Genomic DNA, 18,187 nt, shown 5'->3' with positions numbered 1-18,187 from the left:
CATTCTGTACTGTTACTGAAACATTCTCTTACTTTCATCCACTGCAGCTCTCGTTCCAAATGTGGACTGACCAAATGCAGGAAACGTTAGATTCAAAGAAAATGGGGATTCCGCTTTTAAGAAAAAGGACTTCAGAACTGCAATCGAGTGTTATTCACAGGTGAAGTTCATCAGAATGTTCATTTTTTGACTTATTTTAAAAAGTTGGTCGAAATTTACTAGGAAATTTGGTTGATACCAACGCTAAGTTCGGTATTATACTGATTTTTCATTATACACACTCGGGCTATCACATTCAAACTCAGATAAACAAAGATGATTGAAAACCTTACCTGCTAAGTCGTGACAGTAAGAAATAAATTGGTAGTTTTTAGGTATGCATGTTGGTGTTTGAAGCCTCAGATATTGGTTGGGTTGTTATCCTGCATGTTCTGTCTGTCTTTATCATGCTGAAAGTTGCTTTTGTATGCAGTTCATTGATATTGGAAACATGGTTTCTCCCACAATCTTTGCCCGTCGTAGTTTGTCTTATCTCATGGATGGGATGCCTCAGGAAGCTCTGAACGATGCAATGCAAGCTCAAGTAGTTTCCCCAATATGGCACATTGCATCTTATCTACAGGCTGCTGCCCTTTCTGCACTCGGAATGGAGATGGAGGCACAATCAGCACTGAAGGAGGGTACTGTTCTTGAAGCCAAAAGGAACACTGCAGCTGGACACAAGTGATAATCAAGGCTCAGGTACCAAACCAGACACCACTCAGTTTTGCTCTCAATAGATATAGGTGTTAACAGAAAGTCCCAAACAGGGGAAGTCAAAGCTTCATTCATTATCAAGATGTTTCATAGATGTTGAGCACTTCAAGAAGCATGTAATATATGTACAAAGACAATTCTTTTTTTTTTTTTGGTCTGAAGTACAAAGACAATTCATGTCTATTCTTTCTGGTGAAACACAGCTCGAGTTGTGAAAGGAGCTCGAGTGTTGCAGTCCATAAGTACATATCGATGTTGTTATTTAAGCTATACGCTGCAGAGATGCAGAGATGCTTTGTAGTCATCCACCAGGTCTTGCCTGATAGCTAGGTTTGCATCCCTCTCCCTCTGCGCACCTCGTTGTGTCGCGTTAACATGGTGGTGGCCGAGGGATAAGGAATGTTGATACTGCATTCAAGCACATTCTGGCCTCCATCATAACAATGAGATAAAAAGATCTATTTCAGTTAGACGATGGAAGAAGAAGCTCATGCGATACAATTATAATTATTTATATGGCAACACTTGATTACTTTAGAACTTCCCAGTGTCCATTACTTTTCAACAGTTATCATGCCAATGTTGCTCTCACTTACACTTCAGAAACATGGTCTCCCCAATAAACAACAAGCTCTAAACAATGCAATGCAAGCTCAATCAACTTCCCTTTTTTTCTTTTTTTTTGTTAAATGATTTATTCATTAAAGGCAAAGCCCAGCAAAGATCCCAACAAAAGCAGGCCCAAGAAAACTACAATAGAACAGAAAGATCACTTCCGCTAAAACCTGGGGAGATAGCAAACGGAAGTACCAAACAACAGAAAGCGAGGATGATAGCTTCAGCCAATCCTCCTATTACCCGTCCGCTGGAATCTTTGATGATCACCCCCAATCCAGCTGACGATGGAGGTAACCAGGCCTCCACATCACTATTCACCTTTACCCATCCCACCGGCGGCGGCGACCAAGTAGTGGGGATAGTTTCGGGTGGGTTTTGATTTGATGATTAGGGGACCGGCGCATTTGCAGACCGGAACTCATTCTCCAGTAATTATGCCGATGAGATGGTGAAGCAAGGGCATACAGGGGCACCATAGTATACAAAAGCACATTGACTCTTCCAAATACACCAGACAATGAAGCTCCAAGAGGTAAGAAAGTTTTTCCTCTATCTCACTTACATTTGCTAGTAAATCTAGTGATTTCAAGAGCCAACTATCTATAGTAGTTATGCTAGTTCTGTCAATTCGTAAACCGAGTGAGGAACCAAACCACAAATTGATATGCTCAAAAGTTTCCTCCTCAGATTCACAAATTAGGCATAGAGAGGAGCCAGTAAGTTTCCTCTTAAATAGGTTGTGTAGAGTTGGCTCAGCATTACATAGGACCCTCCACAGAAACAACCGGATCTTCGGAAGAGTTTTAATTGCCCAAATTGATTTCCAGATTCTCCTGTTGCTCAATCAACTTCCCTAATATGGCACATTGCATGTAATCTTCAGGACTAGGCTCATTATGTACTCGAATTGGAGAATAAAGTGCAATCAACCTGGTACTACATCTGACACTTTTCATTTCAACATACATGGGGTCAACACAAGTTCCAAACCAGTGACCTTGAAGCTTCACACATTATGTGTTGGTTATTTTCCGATGCGCTAGTTTGTACTTGAGTCGTTAATTCGTTATTTCAGTTGATCTCTATGCAAGTAATTTTAGAAAAAAAAAAACAATGGAAAACAAAGTAAATTAGTCTAGAAGACAGTTGGAGCAAAAGATGTACAACAGAAGCATGTAATTTCTTGATGAAAAAAAGTTGGATTGAAGAAAGATTTCAGTCAAGCAAAGCAAGGTGCTTGCATTCTGTGAAGTTTTATTGTGCGAAGATAATTAACAAGATGAAGGTAGAATAATTAGTCCATGATCACTATTCATTGTGTAGTTTTTTCGTTTTTTTCCATGGGTAAGCGAGATAAGGACAATCTCTTCGCCCTTACCCGAAATTTTATTGATAGAAAGAAAATGTACAAAAGGAAGGGGGACTATGCCGAAACCACTCCATGAAAAATAAATATAGAGCAAAAAGCTTGCAGAAGAAAATCAATCTATAGTTATCTAGTTCGTGAACGTATACATCATCATTCATACTATAGTGTAGAAATTTCTGAAATAACCAAAGCTAGAACAGACAGTGTTCAAGGGAAAGAGATGATTGGATCAACAAGTATTTACAATAAACAGTACTGAAATATACCAGAAGAGTTTCTGGGTATACTATCGTACTTGGGGATGAGGACTTATTATTGAAAACTAATACAATGAAGAGTCGTTGAAACCAAACACTTGGCAAGGTAAAGACAAGAAGAAGAAAAACATGATTGAACAAGTTACCAAACACTCTCAAATACTTGAAGACATACTTGAGCAAATTGAAAAGAAGCACACTATTGTCCCAGAAGAAGATGTTGATGCTGTATACAAACATTAATCGATTAGTTGAGAGAGAGAGAGAGAGAGAGAGAGAGAGAGAGAGAGATTACGTACTGCTTAAGATTGTTGTCTATTAAGCATATCCTTTAATTGCCGTATGATCAAAGCTACCTTCACATAAAGCCAATCATTCAGATTATTCAATAAGTTGTAGTATGCATATCTCCACGACCTCTTGAATATCAAACTCCCACAAACTCCCCAGAATCCAACAACAAATCCAAGTCCCAAACTGATGTAAAAGCCATGTGTGATGAGCTCATCTGCATCTTCTTCACCACTCGAGACTTTAGGCCGACCAGTTTCCCCTGGATTACAGACATCAAGTGGAAGTCCACACAACCAGGGATTTCCAGTATAAGAGGAGGCATTGAAGCCTTGAAGCTGAGTGCCGGTTGGAATTTCACCAGACAAGTTGTTATATGACAAATCAATGTACCCAATTCTATCAATATGAGCAAGGCTCATCGGAATTCCACCATGTAACTTGTTTCTTGACAAATCAAGTGAATCTAGCGACTTCAACTTCCCGATCTCCAGAGGAATTTCTCCAGTTAAACTGTTCCTCGAAAGGTTCAAAGAAACCAGGCCAACAAGACTAGTGATTTCACTTGGAATCCCCCCAGTTAATCTGTTGCTTGAGAGATCAATTCTCTTGACTAGTCCCAGAGTACTTTTGTATGAAACCAACGTTCCTTTCCACATGAATGTTGCATCATCCTCATAATAAAGAGAATTCATCATATTCGTAGGTGCTTCGGCCTCAGATATATTAAAAGAATGTCTAATGGTTAGATTTGAATTTCCCTCTTGCGCCAAAGAACTCAAACTGTTATGGCATTGTGGTATAGTTCCAGAGATTTGATTCACAGAGACATCCAAAATTTGAAGGTGTGCTAGCTTGCATAATTGCAAAGGCAAATTTCCACTAAATTGATTAAACTGAAGCATAAGAATAACCAAATTTGGAAGATCGGTCCCTAGCCATTGAGGCACTGCACTTGAAAGCTGATTGTTCCCAAGATCAATAACATTCAAGCTTCTACAATTCTTCAAGGATGTAGGCAATTCTCCCACAAGTTTGTTGCTCCTTAATTTCAATGTATTGATTCGAAGTAAACATCCTAAAGTGGGTGGGACTTTGCCAGAAAAAGAATTGTCACTCAAATCAAGAAGTTCTAGATCAACCCATTGTCTCCAGCAATCTGGAACTTCTCCCGAAATACGGTTTTTGGAGAGATCAAGAAACTTTGAAATTTTAAAATTCGAAGAACACACGAAAGAACTCATATCTGATAATTTATTATCAGAGAGATCCACATACGAGGCATTTGATAGAAATGAGGGTATTGGACCTTGTAGTTGGTTCGAACTAAATCGAACTTCAACTCCACTGAGTGATACAACCTCTGAACTCCTTATTATCCCTTTAAGTTGATTGTAGGATAGATCTATAGTAGGAGTGTCACCAAAGATAGTCCATAACCAACTTGGAAATACATCGACAATGTGACCATATGACATATCAAGGTTGGAAAGACCTTTTTGAGTTCGAAGCCATTTTGGGAAATTTGGGCCCACATTACAAGACTTCAAACTCAGATAAGACAATTGAAAAGAACGAACCCACCCAGAGGTGACATTAAATTTTAATAATGAGTTCCTGGATAAATCCAAGTCACCTAAATTGAAGAGTTTTGAGAAATGAATTTCTGAAACTTCCCCTTCCAAATGATTGACACTAAGATTCATATAGCTCAAACTAGACAATTGTCCTACTCTGAGGTATTCTTCTGCTTAGCCGATTCCTGGAGAGATCCAATCTATCCAACGATGATATTTGCCCAATACTTTCTGGAATTCTTCCGCTTAATTGATTTCCAGAAAGATCTAACTCATACAAACGGGAGAGTTGCCCAACACTATCTGGAACCATTCCGCTAAACTTATTTTTAGAGAGTTGTAACACCTCCAATGATGAAAAGTTTGTAAGATTAGGAAAAGACCCAACAAGATTGTTATCGGAAAGATCCAAACTGTCTAATGAATTCTGAGGACATGTGGACTGTCTTTGAACAAACTCAGAAAATTCAGTCAGATTGCAACTTGAAATCCAAAAAGATCTCAGACTACATAACTGGCTGATGGATGCTGGTATTCCTCCTTTAAGTGGGTTATGAGAGAGGTCAAGATTTTCAAGTGAGCTCATGTTTGCAAAAGAATTGGGGACCAAACCACTTAACTGGTTCGAGGATAGGTCGAGGTCAAGGTTTGCAAGTGAGCTCATGCTTGCGAAAGCATTGGGGATCAAACCACTTAATTGGTTGGAAGAGAGGTCAAAATATGCAAGTGAGCCCATGTTCATGAAAGCATCGGGGATCAAACCACTTAATTGGTTGGAAGAGATGTCTAGCTCTTTGATTGATCTCATGTTTCTGAAAGCATCAGGAATCAAACCACTGAATTGGTTGAAATAGAGGTATAGATATTCAAGTGAGCTGATGTTTATGAAAACATCAGGAATCGAACCTCTTAGTTTGTTGGAAGAGAGGTCAAGATATGCAAGTGACTTCATGTTTGTGAAAACATTGGGAATCAAACCACTTAACTGGTTCGAAAATAGGTCAAGATATGCAAGTGAGCTCATGTTTGTGAAGGCATGGGGGATCAAACCTCTTAATTGGTTGGAAAAGAAGGATAAAGATTCAAGCGGAGCGGATCAGTGCACCTTAGTGCACTTAAACCAATCATGTGCAAGTCATGTGCACCGTTAGTCTCTGGTTAGTTAATAAGAATGAAACATTAAAACTTCAAATTTACCATGAGTTGACACCGGAAGTGTGGAGCTTGAAACTTTGATTATGGCTGGATCTCCATCATCAATATTATCAATCTCATCAACCAGACCCGATCAACCATTACCCATCAACCATCGCCCATCACTTATGATCAATTATACCCCAGATGTTCTTGACTCATATGTTTATACCTCTGAAACTTAAATATTCCAGATTTCCCTCTTCATCTTCCAGTTGCTTTCATTGTTTCTATGGCTTCTCTATACCCATGGAATCATTCATACCAAACCATAGCCACCACTGCTCAGCTCCGACAACTGCCGCATCTAAAGGAAGTCGACCTCTCGTTTCCCGGCGGTGATGAAGCAATAGTGGCGGCTAAGGCGGCGCCGGCGGAGGAGCTAATTAGGTAGCTGAAGTACAATATATTGGAGCTGCGGGGACAAGATTGAAGACTCGAACGACCCTCGATTTCTTCTTCCCCTTTGAGTCTAAGGGGGTGTATTATATTTGGATTCATACAGACTTATTTTAATCAATTGACTTTTTGAAAAGTCTATAGACTATTTGAAAAGTTCATAGACTTTCACTGATTTCTTAAAACCATCGATTTTTAATCACAGACTTTAACTGATTTCTGAAATCTACAGATTTCATATGAATGACTTATGTAGATTTCTTAATACTTACAGAGTTACATAAAAGGAAAAAAAAATAAAGATGCAATGACAAACACATAATGACACCGATTATAAGTTTAGTGCTCATCTATCTAATTTCGATGCATACCGTTGTAATATTTGATTGAAATACATAAACATAAGTAACAAAAAAAACTATATTAACTTAACAACATGCATACTTGTACGTTAACCAAAGACACATATTCTAAAGTGGGACATTAGATGTTCACAGTTTAATTCATGTACGCTAATATAATAATATATGATCATGTGGTTCTAATATCAAGAGTTAGTATATAACATTTAGGTTATCGAGGGTTCCAAGCATTACAATTGAAATACAACAAAATATTAACATTCAAAAAACATTGAAAAGAATAGGTAGAATAGAACATTGATAGCACAAAATATTATAAAAAGAAAAAAAAGATGATGTGTTGTAGGATCAACCTATTCACATGTAAAGAGAAAGTCTATCGTAGACTTTTCCAAATCTTTGCTCTAGTGGATGGAAAAATATTGGAGTTTGGTGTGTGTAATTTACACTACAAAGTCCACAATTATCCATGAGTTATTAATTCCATAAGTATGAATGATATTTTGAATACATCTGAACTCTATTCATTTTAAAAAGTCTTAATTGAATACCTCTGAACTTTGGTGGAATTCATAATGATTTTTTAAAATCTAGTTGAATACACTCAGACTTTGATAGATTTTTAAAAGTCAGTATTAAATACACCTAGACTTTCAAATTCCATAGACTTCTTTAAAACTTCCACTAATTCCATATACAATACACCCCCCTAAGAACATTCCTCCCGGATTGTTGTTATATACCCTAGGTTAATTTAATAAACTGTATTGTTAATATGTGTTTTTACCGTGTTAACTTTCTTTTTTACGGATTTCTATGTTGTTAACAGTGTTAGTGTTGATATTAGTGCAAAAGACAGTTAGATTAAATGAATGGCTGAGATTGCATGATGACAATCACCTTGGTGCATCGAAGAACTTTCAATATTCAAGTGACCTCATGTTTCCTAAATCATCAAGAATCGAACCATTTAATTAGTTCCAAGACAAGGAAAGCATTTTGAGTGATCTTATGTTACTAAAAACATCGGGGATCAAACCGCTTAATTGGTTGGAAGAGAGGGTAAGATATTTAAGTGAGCTCATGTTTTCGAAAACATCAGGGATCAAACCAGTTAATTAATTCGAAGACAAGTCTAGCTTTTTAAGTGATTTTATGTGTCTGAAAACATCAGGATCAAACCATTTAATTGAGTGGAAAAAAGGTCAAGATATGCAAGGGTGGTATTGTAGTTGCATAACCATTTGAATATTGAAGAAGTGACAACATTACCAGACAAACCAACACGAACAAGAGAATTGGAAGAATTGATGTGTGAAAGAGTAGAAAGAATTGGAAGAGGAAGATCACATCCATACAGTGTCAAATTTCTTAGATTGGGGAGCTTGTTTATTGTGTCCAGCCAATTAGAAGCCTTACTAAGATTGGTCCAACTCAAGTCTAGGTATTTCAAAGAAGAAAGATATGGGAGCCAATTGAGGTTTTCTAGAGCATGAGTGTGGTACCGAGATTGAGATATTGCAAGTGCGTAAGGTTTCCAAGTCGATGATATGGAACTGGAATTTTATCACCCAAGGAATTCCAAGAGAGATCTAGATATCTTAGATTGGTTAGATTACCAATGAGCTCTGGAATATTGCTCCCGTTGAGATCATTGTAACTGAGATCTAGGTGTCTAAAATTAGACAGAAAACACATCGGTGTTGGAATTTCACCACTGAAGCCAATATAAGAGAGATCTAGATACCTTAAATTGGTCAGATTACCAATGAGCTTTGGAATTTTGCTCCCGATGAGGGGATTGAAATGGAGATCTAGGTGTCTTAAGTTGGACAGAGAACAAATGAGTGCTGGAATTTGGGTGGCATTGAAAAAATTGTGACTGAGGTCCAAATATTCCAAATACTGCGACTCAATGATTTTAGGACTAATTTCACCTTGGAACGTTTTGGATATGTACTCACCTAGCCAATAGTTCACCTCATCCCTTACTCCTCCAAGATGAAGATGTGTAACATGGCCCGTCTGGTGATCACAGCGGACTCTTTCCCATCTGTAACAGTCTTCGCTTCCCCACGAAGAGAGCAGGTTGTATTCATCCACCAGGTCTCTTTTGATAGCAAGGAGTGCATCCCTCTCCCTCTCAATGCCCCTCGCCGACACGTTAGCATGGTGATGGCTGAGGGATAAGGAGGCGTTGATACGCAGAAGAAGCACAATTGATACTGTACAAAGCATGTATGAGCCACCTTCCCAACACCATCTTAATTGATGTAGTCAAGACGATGAGAGAAGTAGAAGCACAATTGCACTGCAAGCTACTATTTATAAGTTTGGCTGTGTGTTTATTTCTCAGAATTGAATACTCCCTTTGCATGCAAATCATTCCCTATTTATAATGATTTCACATATCTGAACTAAGCTGTGAAACAGAGACGTAAGCTCATACATAGAACATGGACGTGGAGCAGTAACTAACACTATGTTGTTGATTGAATATAAATTTATTCATGGCAAACAAAGCTGGTGGAAGATATCTTTGTTTTCAGTTAGAAAGCAACCTCCCCCCGCAGAAAATAGGAACTGATCGAGTAGCAATTATCTTGTACTATGTTTTTCTTGATCAGTACTCTGTAGCAATTATCTTGTACTCTGTTTTTCTTGATCAGTACTCTGTTTTCGTTCCAATCAAATCAACTCTACCAAGCATGGCCGGTAACATAAGTCAACAAGAAATCAAGAATTAAGATTTGAACGTTAAGGAGACGCATCAAGTGAACCCAAGTCTCTATTAGTGCTATCATTTCCACAATATGGCTGATTATTGACTTGACTTGGTACAGATCTTCGGTCTTCCATATTAGCCACAATCAATTTATTTAGTAAGACAGAGCTTTTGTTTCAGAAACTTCTCACAGAGAACCTTGTTGGCTTGTGATAAAGATTCTGAAAACCTTCTGTTTGTTGTAAATAGTTATTACTTAGTGAGCATTCTTGTAATTAGCCGACTATGGTTGTTATTGTAATTTACATCATGGTCTCATCTCTATATAAGAGATGGTTCCGTACTCAATAAGATATACATATTCTCTCATTCTCTTGGTTGTTTCTCTCCTTTCTCAATCTATTCTTTTTGTTTTACAACACGTTATCAGCACGAATAGTTCTAATATTATCTTGTTTTCTATTGCATGTGAAGCTCTAAAAGCAAAGGATGATCTTTCAATTTGATTCATCGAATTCGCTCTACATTGACATGGAAAGCTCTGAAATCGATGATCAACCATATGAGGATCATTATCTAACCAAGTTATTGGATTGGCTGAGTAGCTCCACAAATGGCACTCTCCGTTCTACACATAAAAGATGGAGATTATCCGATCTGCAATGAGTAACGTTTTCTTATCTTAATTCCAATTCATATTTGCTAGCCTTGATTATATGATGAACAAATCACCATGAAGCATGAACCCATTGTCTTTGGTTGCATTTTGAAATCTATATACGATGCATGTAGACCTAAATTTATATTCTTAATTTATTCAGATGATAAATACGTATGTGGTATATAAATTTGTTCATGTTTTGTGATTGAAATAGAAGACATAAAAATCTTCAGGGAGGCCAGTAGCCACCGAAATAAGCCCAATCGCATGCCTAGTAGTGCATACCAAAAGGCGCAAGGATGAACGAACTTCAGATCCACTATCATTCTCTGATATTCGAACATAAGAGCGTGAATGCATTCTGGAAGTAATGCATGTAACCGGTAATGTAGGACCATTAATTTTGTCATTTATATCAACGGTTACATATATGGAATATTTATGCCTGAAGCATTTAGTGATACAAATTAACATTGCTCATAATGAGATTTGAATAAAATCCATTTAGAAATGTAACGTCATTTGTATAATGACGCGTAACACTGATTATGTTACTTAATTGTGACTTAATATATACGTTTTGTCAGTTACAGATTTGAATTCTGTCAAATTCAATGTCATTTAAGGGCATATAATGCCGGAAGCATTTAAGGGCATGTAATGCCGGAAGCATTTACCAAGTTATAACCCATATATTATGACACAAGCATTATGGGTCAAATTATTGTGCAAATTACGATAAAGACGTTATGAGTTTAATCTTCGGTTATACCAATTTAAATTATGTTATTATAATCCATTATGCTAGAAGCATGAATTTTATTATAATCCATTATGCCAGAAGCATTTATCCAATTTAATACCTATGTGTAATGCTAGAAGCATTAATGAGATTTGTACTCATTATCTTTGGTACATACTTAACCACTGCATAAATGATATTTATTTAGTAATTTATGTCATATATTAAATGTCGGTTAATTACCAAATTCAAATTGCGTCAGTTTTATTTAATTAATTCTCAATTATGTTATCATTTATATAAATTGTTATGGGGATGTAATGACGCATTTTGCCGGAAGCAATTAATGATGCAAATGAATTTATTGCACGTAACCGCTACGGTGTTGACATTTATTGGTTTAGTAAATACCAATTGTATTGCATATACATTATGCCAATGAGAATTAAATTGTTTCCGTTATAATTTAATTTATTTCGGTTTCATATAATTTCTTTCACATTAAGTTTGTCTGTTACGATTTAATAACATATATTTATTGGTTTATGTTATATTGGTGAATATTAATGATGTTAAGTCAGAAGCTTAAATCAAGCCTATATATGCACGAAATTGAGCCAGAAGCTTGATGCAAGCTACATACAAGGCTAGCACAGAAGCTCGCCATGTGTCGCCATGAGTCTATATAATGATTATAATTCTTCTCAAACTAGGCTCACTCAGTTGGATGCGATGTCTAAGCAAGTACTTTTGAGGATGTGTACTTAAGTGAGCCTCGCTCCACCACCTCATCATGGCTTATCTGGTCGTATACAATTGGAGTTACCGAAAGGGTTGATTAATAACATTGCATTTCTTGGTAGACCATTCTTAGCCCAGTAGGCATACTCTCCCTCTACGGGACCTAAAAGCCCAACATACCTCTCAGAAATGCCCCGTAGGCTTGTAAAGTATGTAGAGGCTAGGTTTATTTATTTCACTTTAATTACAGTCAATTCCTTTGGTCCAGCAGAATCAAACAAAAGGAAATAATCTAATGACACTGGTTTTTCGTACCTAGTCATTATGTATGTCTATAAGACTCTCCAAATATTTTCTCATAATGGCTGTTGTTAATATATTCACCATATTTAATGTGTAGTTAATTGCCAGAAGCATTTACACATAGTTACGTGACATATTCACTATGCTAAATTAGTAGCATGGAATTAATATCATCAATTGCTACATGATTATAATTTGAAAATATATGTACCTAATGAATCGGTAGTTCAAAAATGAACCGGTAGTTCAGAAATGAACTAGTAGTTCATGTATAAATCGAACATGTAGTTTCGATAATTACCCCCTTAAGGAACTTGAAGTTTCATTCTAAAATTCACCAGATATGATCACATTTTATCAAGTTAATTGGTAGTCTCCAGAAGAAACTATTTGAAGTAGACATCTTCCTTGCCTGAAGCAAATCATAATTAGAGAATATTGAAATGAAAAGGCTTAATGCCCTAGAATCTAAATCAAAATTGATTTGTGTTATCAATATTAAGGAACTGAGCATTCTCGTCTGGCTGATGAGGCAAAATACCTCTACGTTTCAGAAAAACGTTATTGAAAGGTAAGTTCATTGAAACCAATGCTTAAACGTTGAAACCACCAGAAAAATGGTGTAATATCTTTGCATAACCTTCGAATGTGCGGCCAAAAGCGTACATTGAATATATTCAAATTTATTAGCTAGTAGCTAAATGATTCGAGCAAATACTAGCTATAGTATTGGAGTTTGATGCACCCAGGAAAAACATATGGTGCATCGTATCCTCAACTCAATTATCACACGGGCATCCCCCTCAGAATAAGGGTCTTGTCTTTAATGACACATTATGTCAAGCTGCTCGTTAAGAATGTTGAATAGTAGACCATCACATGCAAAGACTAGAATATATTCTATCTCTTTATGCACAGAATGCAAGGGAAAATACGTGGACCTATCCAACCACCATACGGACCAGTTAAATATTAATGGTTTTGGTTGATGCATCGACAAAAGTGATCAGATGTCACATTATTGTCCACATGAAAATGCTGCGTTTGCTAAACTCTCACCCATGAAATAGAGGGTACACCACTCGGATTATCCCATAAAGTCTATAAGACTTGATAACGGAGAGTTTACATCGAAGGTTTTCGATGATTATTGCATATCCCTTGGGTTTTGTAAAACATATAGTTTCTTATGTTCAAACCTAAGATGGTCTTGCATATAGAATCTTGGTAATGCGCACCAAGCTTCTACTGTTTGCGTCGGGCTATGCAATCTTGCATGCAGCCATATCAGTCCAGTTGAGGCCCATTGCTACCCGTCTTACTTCGTGTTACAGTTGGTGACTGGGTGTGAACCTGATGATTTTGCACTTACATGCATTTGGGTTTGCAGTCTCCGTGCCAATTGTGCCGCCACAACGTACAAAATCGAGTCCTCAACAAAGGATGGGCATATATATCGATTATGAACCCTATCCATTATGTGCTCCTAAGAGCCCTTGACAGGAGATCTCTATACTGCTAGATTTGCGGTCGTCACTTTGATGAGACAGTCTTCCCGCCGTTAGGGGGAGATAAGAATGTGAGCGTTCCTGATGAACGATGTGTAGAATGTCACATCTTGATCCCCAAACCGCACATGTGAAATTGAAGTGCGAAGAATTCTACTTCTAGTTGAAGTGCAAAGAATCCTAGATCTACGTAGTGTAGCCCATAATATGCTACACACTTCACTAGATCTAGTTAAAGTGACGAGATCATATATACCTGCTACAAACCTGTAAGGATAAATGTCTCCGTAGGACGTATCGTCCTAGTTGGACGTGGTACGGCCATGGCGGCTAACCAGTCATAGTCCCTGCCCAGAAGCGAGGTAGACCATTAGGTTCGAACGATTCTTATCCCTAGAAGAGGGTAAACTTGGCACAAATGAATCTTCTTGCCATCGTAATCTCAAACCAATTCAACTCACGATATAAATCCGGATTATGGGTTCGTCCTAGAAGAGACGAAGTTGGGGGACGCTCCAACATTTAAACCCACTCCCGAGAATAGAAAATCTCGGTAAATTTTGTGAGATATTGAATCGAAATGAGAATTCATCGATGATATGTTTGTATTTGCGGTGGCCACCGAATTTATAATAAGCGATGATGTCGAACCTTGCTCCGTTGATAAATCTCAACGAAGAGACGACTGGCTAAAAAGGAAAGAAACAATCTAGGTCAAATCAGATTCCTTAACTAAGAGAAAGGTGTTATGGGCTTGTTGTTCCCACACCTACCCATGTTAAACCTATATTGTTTAGATGGGTATTTGTAAGGAAGCGTAATGAGAAAAACGAGATTGTGATATAAGTCTCGTTTAGTGGCGCAAGGATTTTCTCAACGCCCTGCGATTGATTACGAGGAGAAGTATTTTCCCGTAATAGACGTCATAACGTTCCACTACCTTATCAGTTTGGTAGTTTCCAAATAACTGAATAAGCAACCTATGAATGTGGTAACAACTTATCTCTATGGGGATTTGAATATAGAGATATACATGAAGTTTCCTGAAGGACTTCTGTTACCCAATGCAAATAGTTCTAGACCACAGAACATGCTCTCCATTTGCTAGAGTAGTTCACTTTAGGGGTTCAAACAATCCAGACGGAGTTGGTATAATCGTCTAAGTGAATATTTGCTTGAGGTGGGATATATGAACAAATAGATTATGTCCATGCGTGTTTTAAGGAAACAAATTCCGGGTTTGTAATTTGTGATAATTTATGTCAATGTCATGAATTTGACTGATACTCTTGAAGAGATTAAGGAAACTGCAAAACACCTGAAATCAGAGTTTGAGATGAATGTCTTTAGGAGACTAAATATTATTTTGTCGACCTAAAGTCGTGCAAAGTGCAGATGGAATTTTGGTCCATCAATCAAATTCAATCTAGAAGATGTTAAGATACTTTGATGAGGATAAAACAAAGTATTTAAGCACACCTATAGTCATCCGAGGTCTAAAGACACCTGTATTATCGTGCAGATAATAACGAAGAGATATTGAGGCCAGAAGACTCATATCTAAGTACAATAGGTGCATTATTGTACTTGGTTAAATGGTCTTGACCGGACATCTCATCTGATGTGAATTTGTTAGCTAGATATAGCTTTGCGTCAACACGCCGCCTCCGTAAATGACATAAAAGATAATTTTCTGTTAATTTAAATGTATGACGGAAAAGGGTTCGTTCTATCCCTAGACATCATGAAATGGATCAACCGCCTATGATCCTTGGAATGATGTTTGCCTTGTTAAATATGCTGACACGGGTTATGTAAACCCACACAAGGCTTATTCCCAACTGGTTATGTCTTTACTATAGGGAATACAATAATCTTAGAGGTATATGAAACAAAAACCTCTTTAAATCATGTTGACTATTAAGTTATTCAAGAAGCATGATCAATGTAGTAGTTTTACCTAGTGTGTAGTCTTCAGAGGGAGTCAATATTAGGGGGAGTATCCTGAAGCATACTCTTGACCATTGTGTACTCTTTTTGTCCTTCGTCCAGGGTTATTTTGTCTCACTGGGTTTTGTTACCTGGCAAGGTTTTAATAAGGCACACATGTAATTAGTCACATTGCTCATGCTGCATCTTGAAGATGCCTTTATTTGAAATATATGCATTTGCTCATCTTTTCCCTTCGACCACGGGTTTGTCCCACTGGGTTTACCGGGCAATTAAGGTTTTGGTGTAGCAACTATTATGCATCTATCTCCCACAGACTCACATCTTATGATCCAGACTAAACCGTTTCACCGAAAGCAAGGGTTCTGACTATCATTGCTACTTGTGTGTTGTACTCTTTTCTCCTTCGACCAGGATTGTTTTTGTCCCATAAGGTTTTATTACCTGGCAAGGTTTTGACGAGGCAACACCGAAGCACATATTAGAGGAAACTAATGACAGAGAATACCCAAGGAGGAGTGTTGTAAATAGTTATTACTTAGTGGGCATTCTTGTAATTAGCCGACTAGGGTTGTTATTGTAATTTACATCATGGTCTCATCTCTATATAAGAGATGGTTCCCTACTCAATAAGATATACATATTCTCTCATTCTCTTGGTTATTTCTCTCCTTTCTCAATCTATTCTTTTTGTTTTACAACACTGTTCTTATTTTCACACGTAAATAAATAACAATATTTAATTAAGTTGATGGCTTGTACGCTAAATGATTCCAATATACAAATTGAAAAACATTGAATTAAAAAAGTTGTGGGACACAGTTGGAGGAAAAGATACATGTTGTTAAGAAGGTTGTAATATATTGTTGGCTCAAAAATCGTCTCGGCCACGTGTTAAGAGGCCGAGGGCTTTTTTGGGCTACACGTGTACTTCTGGTTTGGTGACGTGTGCGATGGCGTGCCAACTCGCGGCCAAGAGGCCAAACGAGGTTTTGTTCTGATCTGTAGGTGTTGCGCTGCCCTGACTTCTGATCAGTTGATTGTGGGCCGAGAAAGGATCGATCTTAGCCACAGGGTTCTCTCTGCCTTGGGTGCAGGACTTTAACACCGATTGGCTTACTAACCGATCTTGGTGCTGTGTTATTAGGTGAATGTTGTGATGGTGCAAGTGATGCAAATGCATGAATGTAAAGTGTAGCAAATAAAGTACAGGAAATTAAAGAAAACGTAGAGAACAATAAGATAAATTGCAAGAATGATAATGTGGAAAAGGAACAGTAAGATAAATTGCAAGTATGAAAAGAACACGTAAGAACAACAAGATAAATTGCAAGTATGAAAAGGAACGATAAAGTAGATTGTTGAAAAGATAGACAAGTACCGCTCAAATAAAGCGATAAGATAAACACAAAAATGATTGATGATAATCCTGAGAAGCTAAATTGTATTGAGATAAAAAAATTTTAAATCGCGTAGAGCGTTTGGTCGAGGACCTCTAACAAAGATTCCTAAGGTCCTTTTTATAGTGAAGCAAAATAAAGAAACGTAATCCCAGCTTTAAATACAGGGATAGATTATAGGTAAATCATAGATTGAAATTGTAGCAACGTCTGATTCCCGCAATAAAACTCATTCAATCTGATTGTCAACAAATTTGGTAACTGTGGTGACGCCTCCCTGGAAGGTGCCATCTTTGACCGTAACTTTGCTTGTAAATATCAATCAATCGTCCCTGGTTTGACATGATATACCATTTATTTTTCTTACTTAGCCGCTGCAACTCACGAATAGTCGGGACTAAATAGGTGTCCACGGTTCAACAGCCGCGGCTAAATAGTTGTGTCCGTGGCTCAACAGTTGTGGCTCAATAGCAGTGATCACGGCTCAATATTAAAACGTCAATAGTCGAGGTCATCATCTTTGTTAATAATTGCGGTTATTTAATAAGCCGCGTTGTTGTGCACTTCAGCTCAACATGATAAGTCATGATATTTACTCATTAATGACCGCGGTCATTGATGGACCTATCCCACTTGGTCTGCCACGTAGGTCGTGCCAAATATTGGTTCAAACATATATGTACAGAGACAATTCCTGTTTATTCTTTCTGGTGAAAAACAAGCTCGATTAAGAAGGGAACTTGAGTGTTGTAGTCCATATTAGTAGGTTTTATGTAATTATCAACATTTTGTGTTAAATTATATACTGCAGAGGTGCTTGTAGTATCCACCAGGTCTTGTCTGATAGCTAGGTGTGCATCCCTCTCCCTCTCCATGCACCTCGTCGTCACGTTAACATAACAATTTAAGGATTAAATTCAGTTTACCCCCTTGAACTTTATAGCTAAAATCAGTTTGGTACATTATCTTTTTTTTAATCACGTTGGTCTCTGAACTTTTCAATACACATCAACTCGATCTAAATTTTGAAATTGACTCCAATCATGATGTCATATGTTGAGTTGGCTCTGACATGGGGTCCATGTTTGCACAAAATGTCAAAATTACCCTCTGGGTCATTATAGAAGATTTAGAATTTTAATTCCAAAAATATTAAAACCAAAACCTGCATCTGCCAAGGGTCGAACTGTTGCCAACTTATATCATAAGTTTCTCCCCACTACACCAAACGCATACCTGTGATCTGTGATTGATAAAGGGAATAAAATATTTATACGGTATTTTTTTCAGCTTCATCGTTCATTCCCACTACTATGAGCACTCTCTCTCTCTCT

General features: G+C 37.5%; 2 protein-coding genes and 1 pseudogene across 3 annotated transcripts in view; 1 reads left to right on the top strand and 2 right to left on the bottom strand.

The window, feature by feature from the left end:
* The window catches only part of LOC101303841, a 4,730-nt pseudogene extending 3,728 nt beyond the window's left edge, over nucleotides 1-1,002 (top strand). Inside the window, exons 9-10 of the transcript XR_185176.1 lie at nucleotides 48-160; nucleotides 473-1,002. The product of XR_185176.1 is annotated as a probable serine/threonine-protein kinase At5g41260-like (transcript). The remainder of the gene's footprint in view (nucleotides 1-47; nucleotides 161-472) is intronic.
* Nucleotides 1,003-3,302: 2,300 nt separating this feature from the next.
* Nucleotides 3,303-4,769, bottom strand: LOC101297011 (LRR receptor-like serine/threonine-protein kinase GSO1-like). Its single transcript, XM_004308334.1, has one exon. The coding sequence runs from the start codon at nucleotides 4,767-4,769 to the stop codon at nucleotides 3,303-3,305; it is 1,467 nt and encodes a 488-aa protein (XP_004308382.1).
* A 238-nt stretch (nucleotides 4,770-5,007) lies between these two features.
* On the bottom strand, nucleotides 5,008-5,820 carry LOC101296720 (probable leucine-rich repeat receptor-like protein kinase At1g35710-like). Its single transcript, XM_004308333.1, has one exon. The coding sequence runs from the start codon at nucleotides 5,818-5,820 to the stop codon at nucleotides 5,008-5,010; it is 813 nt and encodes a 270-aa protein (XP_004308381.1).
* Nucleotides 5,821-18,187: the final 12,367 nt, after the last annotated feature.

The sequence above is a fragment of the Fragaria vesca genome, linkage group LG7 (genome assembly GCF_000184155.1).
Source record: "Fragaria vesca subsp. vesca linkage group LG7, FraVesHawaii_1.0, whole genome shotgun sequence".
In the NCBI taxonomy this organism is placed as follows: domain Eukaryota; kingdom Viridiplantae; phylum Streptophyta; class Magnoliopsida; order Rosales; family Rosaceae; genus Fragaria; species Fragaria vesca.
Note: the sequence above shows the minus strand (reverse complement) of the source record. Positions and strands in the feature narration are given on the sequence as shown.